The sequence below is a fragment of the Triticum dicoccoides genome, chromosome 1B (genome assembly GCF_002162155.2).
Source record: "Triticum dicoccoides isolate Atlit2015 ecotype Zavitan chromosome 1B, WEW_v2.0, whole genome shotgun sequence".
Classification (NCBI taxonomy): Eukaryota; Viridiplantae; Streptophyta; class Magnoliopsida; order Poales; family Poaceae; genus Triticum; species Triticum dicoccoides.
In genome coordinates this window covers 153,156,924-153,162,474 of record NC_041381.1, presented here as the reverse complement: position 1 = coordinate 153,162,474, position 5,551 = coordinate 153,156,924, and the positions used below count along the sequence as shown (strand labels likewise).

Below are 5,551 nucleotides of genomic sequence, written 5' to 3'. Positions count from 1 at the left end.
GGTTTGATCCCTAAGAATAGGACTTCCACACCCTTATATATACAACTCAACATGGGCTTACAACTTGACTCACACATGAGCTCTACTAGCTAGTCATGTTTTCCCGTACCATCTCACACACTAACCCACACCCAACAAAGAGATAGCACTCGAGTTCTTGGATTACCTTTCTAACGTTACTTGAATAACTTCACTTCTGCATTATTTACTATTTAAAAACTTTAAATACATTTTCTATGTGATCTATTGATTTATGTTTATTTTATATTAGGTACCGTTAAAAGTCATCTGTGGACCTCTGGTTGATGAAGTCCACCAGCAATTCAGCCCGTGGATTTATCAGGTCAGATATAAATTTACTCAAATCAAGGATTAAGATTAATTTTGAGCCTATATTAAATTATTAATAGCATTACATGGAATCTATTTGCTACTCCCTCCGATCCAAAATAAGTGTCGTGGTTTAGTTCAAATTTGAACTAAAACCACAACACTAATTTTAGCATTCTCTGCTGTTGCACTTTTATGTGCTAAGATTTTCTGAAAAGATAGATGACTATAGGTCACCACGAAAAGAACATATCATGTGGCTAAGGCTAAACTTCTTGATGTCTCGACCCAATGTGGCTCCTGTTCAGGTGAGAAGTAGTGGGTCGTCCAAATTTGTTATGAAGAAGACCCCTATGATCTCTCAAGCTTTGGTTTCGGCCTTAAGCCATACAAAGATAAGATATACGATTTGTTACTTAGATTTGATTCGGGGAACCCGTATGAAGAATAAATCAAGTTAGAATAGAAAAACAATTCTTCTATTTTACCCGAGGAAAGAGCCTCTTCCAAACTCTAGTACAATAGTTTTTGTGATCTCCATTGGGCTTGTCGAGCTCGTCCTTGATCCGGATGCCCTCGTCACCAGGGCCACCTACGCCATCTTTGCCAATTGCATCATCGCTGAACTTTGCCTTAAAAATTGGGCCACTGCCATGCAAGAGCAGAAGGCGGTCATCACTCGCCATGTCGAGCTAGCAGCCATATCGCGTTCTCCAACCCCTTCGAAATTACTTTAGCTGTAATTTCCTTCTAGTACAGTTTCAGTTCTGACTTGTCAATCCCTCGTGCCTTCATGTCAACATCTTATTTTTTTTCAGGTGTAATATATTAATTATGATAAAGCTCTCTTTGATTAACTTTTAAAATATTCGATTTCTAGGTTACAAGACTATATAAGGATAAGGAGCATGCTGAAGTAGAATACACGGTTAGTAATTTCCTCTACCTCGGAGAATAAGGGCCTGAATTGTATTTCTCCATTCCAGAAAAAGTGATATCCATCATTATTGACCATGCACTGAAGTTTATTTTGTTTTTCCTCTCATATGTGAAAGATTGGGCCAATCCCGGTCAATGATGGCATAGGAAAGGAGGTCATCACAAGACTGACAGCAAATATGGTCACAAACCACACTTTTTATACAGATTCTAATGGAAGGGATTTTCTCAAGAGGGTAACTATCAATATGAGTTATGCTTCAGATATTTGTTACGATCTAGTTAATTTCTTTGTACCGTGGTAAAAAAATTATCTTACTGTATGAAATATTCTTAAATACGGAATATATCATAAGCCAACCTTCTCATATTTTTCCTGAATTATTTTATGGGTGACTGTTAAGGCCCTACTGAACATCTATCTGAATTTAATACGTTTGACTTTTGAATCTCTGTACTCTCCTTTTACACCCACGTTCTTTGTGATTTCATCTATAGGTGAGAGACTACAGGGAAGATTGGGATCTTCAAGTGACTCAACCGGTTGCAGGAAATTACTATCCCGTATGAACAATATTCACATTTTAATACCGAGATACTCTTTGATTTCCAATATATCATAATAATACTTTTAATATAGACTATTCTAAAAGTAGAGCTAGCTATGTCTCTTGTTTGCTTTTTGAAACTTCTGTCAAACTCCTTTTGGTTACAAATATTTTACCTCCGTTTCAAAATAACAATTACAAAATTATGTACTTAATTATATAATTCTGTCATCAGTAGGCATAAAGCTGGAATAATTTTTCACCTGCATATAACGAAGCCACCAGGGAAAAAGGATGTATAAGAGAGCATTTATTTTCAGGACTATGTGTGACACTCCCTCATTTTTTGTTCCCCAAATAAAATTTCCTATTTCATCATGCTTTCGTGGCTGTTGTTGTTATTTAGACAGTTTTATTTTCTTATAGATTTTTCTCTCGTGTTGACATTACAGGTCAATCTCGGAATGTATGTAACAGATGGGAAATATGAACTTAGTGTCCTTGTTGATCGTGCTGTTGGAGCTTCAAGCATTCAGGATGGTCAAATAGAAATGATGTTCCACAGGTATTATAGCTTCTATTGCAGTACCATATTTGTGTTGTTTGCCAGGATAGACCGATCCAATTCTAGTTGGTTTCTATATCTAACTATGGTACCATTGTCTTGAAGCTAGCAGACAGCTTGAACTACAAAGAAATGGCAATGTGTCCATTATAAAACAGCTAAAAGTAGCAGTTTCTCATTTATCTCTTTTGGAACCACCTATTTTTAAACTTACTATGTAATATACTGTTTAGTGTGTATTATTAACTATAGAGATCTTTACCAACTTTGTTATTAACCTATTGAAGTCAATCACAAATCTGTGTAACCAATTTCAGCACGCCCTTGTACGCTCAACCTCTAATCATGATACTGTGCATGTCAGGCGTATACTTTATGATGATGGCAGAGGTGTTGGGGAGCCACTCGATGAAACTGTTTGCGTTGACAGCAAATGTGATGGGCTCGTGGTATACATTCACTCACAGCATTGTAAACATTTCTATTTCCTCCAGTACCGACCTGACATCGCACCAATTTCACTATATAAAAATCAACATATACACACGGTAGGACACCGTACTGTTTTCCCTGCAGAAAATTAACACTGCCTCATACAAACTCTTACAGGCTAGGGGTACTTATTATGTCAATGTCAACAAGCTTGGACATGGAGCTCACTGGCGAAGGACACAAGGACAAAAAGTTTATTCACCCTTTCTTCTTGGTTTCGCTCATGAGGTATATTTGTATAGTTCTGTCAGCCTGTTTTCTTAAGTATTTTCATGTCATTATTCCTACAGTTGTAATATTGTTCTTACAGGATGAGAGCAGTTGGAAATCCTACAGTGTTGTGAAAGCGAGCATGATGGATGCAAATTACAGTCTTCCTGATAATGTGGCAATCATCACCTTGCAGGTTCATAATTTATTTATCTATTTATCTCGGACCTTATATATCTTAATATTGATAGCATCTATTAGTCACTAACAGAGTATGGCTTAATATTTCAGTATCTCGATGATGGTACCACACTTCTCCGCTTGGCACATTTGTTTCAGGTATATTCCTACTTTACATAACTGTAGCTTATATCATATTTATTTCTACTTTGGTTCACTGAATAATTTTTTGTCGGAGTTGCAGGCTGCAGAGGACCCACAGTACTCAGTGATGGCAAAAGTTGAACTGAAAAAATTCTTTGGAAAGAGAACTGTAAGTAATTTATTGTACTTTATCTCTTTGCATGATAAGAATTTGTTGTAAAAAAAATTCTGTTGCATGAACTATACCACACATGAATATTTTTCCTTTCGGAAAGAGATCTAGCCCGAAATGCTCACTTGCTCAGTGTTGTTCCGTTGCTCAGATCAAGGAATTGACTGAAACTAACCTGTCCGCCAACCAAAAGAAGTCAGCGATGAGGAAGCTCAAGTGGAGGGTTGTTGGAGACACTGAAAGTAGTCCTGCCCCAATTACCGGTAGACCGGTTGACAGTCAAGCCCTTGTTGTCGAGCTGGGGCCCATGGAGATACGCACATTCTTGCTGAAACTGTGAGCTGCAAAAAGAGAGATATCTTTATGTAATTCCATACATGTTCTAGGAGATCATTGTGCCTTTCATTTCTGTGAGCAAGTACCTCCTGATAGTTATGTCCTTGTACAGCAATAAATGTGCCTAGTCACAACTTTCCCAGCAAATGTGCCTTCCGTTTCTATGAAGAATGACTCGTGAGCTCCATATTTGGTCCAGTTTCGGCGGGCTGAGCTAATCTGACCCCGCTGCATATGTACTCTTTGTGGAGGAGTCTCCATTCATGAGAGTTCATACGATATAGTTCTTTAGAGAGCTGCAGAGGATGGCTCGCGCTCCGCCACCGCTCCCACCTCCAGCCGCTCCTCCACCACCAGCGCTGCAGTCTCAACTCCGGCCACCTGCGATCCCAATCCCAACTCCATCTAGCCTCTCCGTAGCCACTTTCTGCTCGCCTCCGCTCCCACCGGACTACTGGATGGATGACTCCCCGATCCAGGCTGCCATCCGCGCCGCGCTTGGTGTTGGAAACGCCATGGGAGCGGACTTTGAGGACCAAGTTTGGTCTGCCATCCTTCAGCCTATCACTCCTTTCCGCCACAAAAACTCAGGCATCCACCTTGCTGTTAAAATTGAGCGCGCCGTCATGGAGATTGAGTCTCATGCTTGCATGCTACCTCCAAGGTTTCCTGGGAGGCCAGTCCGACATGTTCATGATCCTTCAACTCTCGCCCTCGGAATTCCGCTTTACCGTCTCCTCGACCCCGGTAGCCCTGGCTATCCTCCGGGAGAAGGAAATTGCCTCGCCTCACATCCACATCTCCTTCTTCGTTTGCTCGCCCGTGGATGCCGCAAGAGAGTCACCACCCTCCATTGCCCCCCGCCTTCGGGCCTCGCCTCCCTCACCATTGCCACTACAGACGCCCACTCACTTTCACGCCACCCCGCTCACGTTTGACATCGGCGCTCGCTTGCAGCACGCCTTTCGGTTCATCTCACAAACTCTTACCCTCGACAATTCAGCTGGACTCGCATTCCAGGCTGCTCTTTGGCAGGCAAAATGCTCCATGGTCTCACCACCTCGCCAGGCTTCGCCAAAACCCCACGATACCATCATTTTCTTCCACAATTGTCGTCTTCCTCTCGACTGCTACCTCGTCGCTGCTCTGCTGCAAACTAGGTTTGGGGGTAGGGCAAAAAACTTCGATGTCCAAAAAGTATCCACCTCGGCATACTCCTTCTGTGTCGCCTCGACGACCGCGCAAGCTTCGATTACCGCTTGCTCTCCCCTCTCGACACCCTTCTTCTTCGCATCGATCATCGTCGTCAACTCAGACGCCACCACTCCCAACGCACCACTGCGTGCTGCCTCGACCCGACGCCCGTGCGCCATCAACCAACAACCACCTGTGGTGGTTATCGCTCCGCCCGCGTTCCTCTCAGACAGGGGAACCCTGCCGGAGTCGACAACAACGCCGCTCGTTGCGCCAAAAGAGGTTAGGCCTTTCCGTCATGGATTCAAATTCTTTAACCGCGTTCTAAACATGTACCACACCGAGATCACACGTCATATTTTCCCACCTCGCTATGCACCAACGGTCTCTTTTTGGATCCTATGTAGCTCAAGTAGTGTTAACCCAAATACTTTGCTCATA

At 42.2% G+C, this 5,551-nt stretch overlaps 1 protein-coding gene across 2 annotated transcripts in view; it reads left to right on the top strand.

Annotated features, from left to right (window-relative positions):
- Positions 1-4,063, top strand: part of LOC119324650 (alpha-mannosidase-like) — a 12,908-nt gene extending 8,845 nt beyond the window's left edge. For both annotated transcript variants that reach the window (XM_037598425.1, XM_037598434.1), the window contains 11 exons: positions 272-343; positions 1,211-1,258; positions 1,386-1,505; positions 1,768-1,833; positions 2,270-2,382; positions 2,747-2,831; positions 2,992-3,102; positions 3,185-3,280; positions 3,376-3,423; positions 3,509-3,577; positions 3,732-4,063. In XM_037598425.1, the coding sequence (XP_037454322.1) occupies positions 272-343; positions 1,211-1,258; positions 1,386-1,505; positions 1,768-1,833; positions 2,270-2,382; positions 2,747-2,831; positions 2,992-3,102; positions 3,185-3,280; positions 3,376-3,423; positions 3,509-3,577; positions 3,732-3,920 (1,017 nt within the window). In that variant the 3' untranslated portion in view covers positions 3,921-4,063. The remainder of the gene's footprint in view (positions 1-271; positions 344-1,210; positions 1,259-1,385; positions 1,506-1,767; positions 1,834-2,269; positions 2,383-2,746; positions 2,832-2,991; positions 3,103-3,184; positions 3,281-3,375; positions 3,424-3,508; positions 3,578-3,731) is intronic.
- The last annotated feature ends 1,488 nt before the right edge of the window (positions 4,064-5,551 follow it).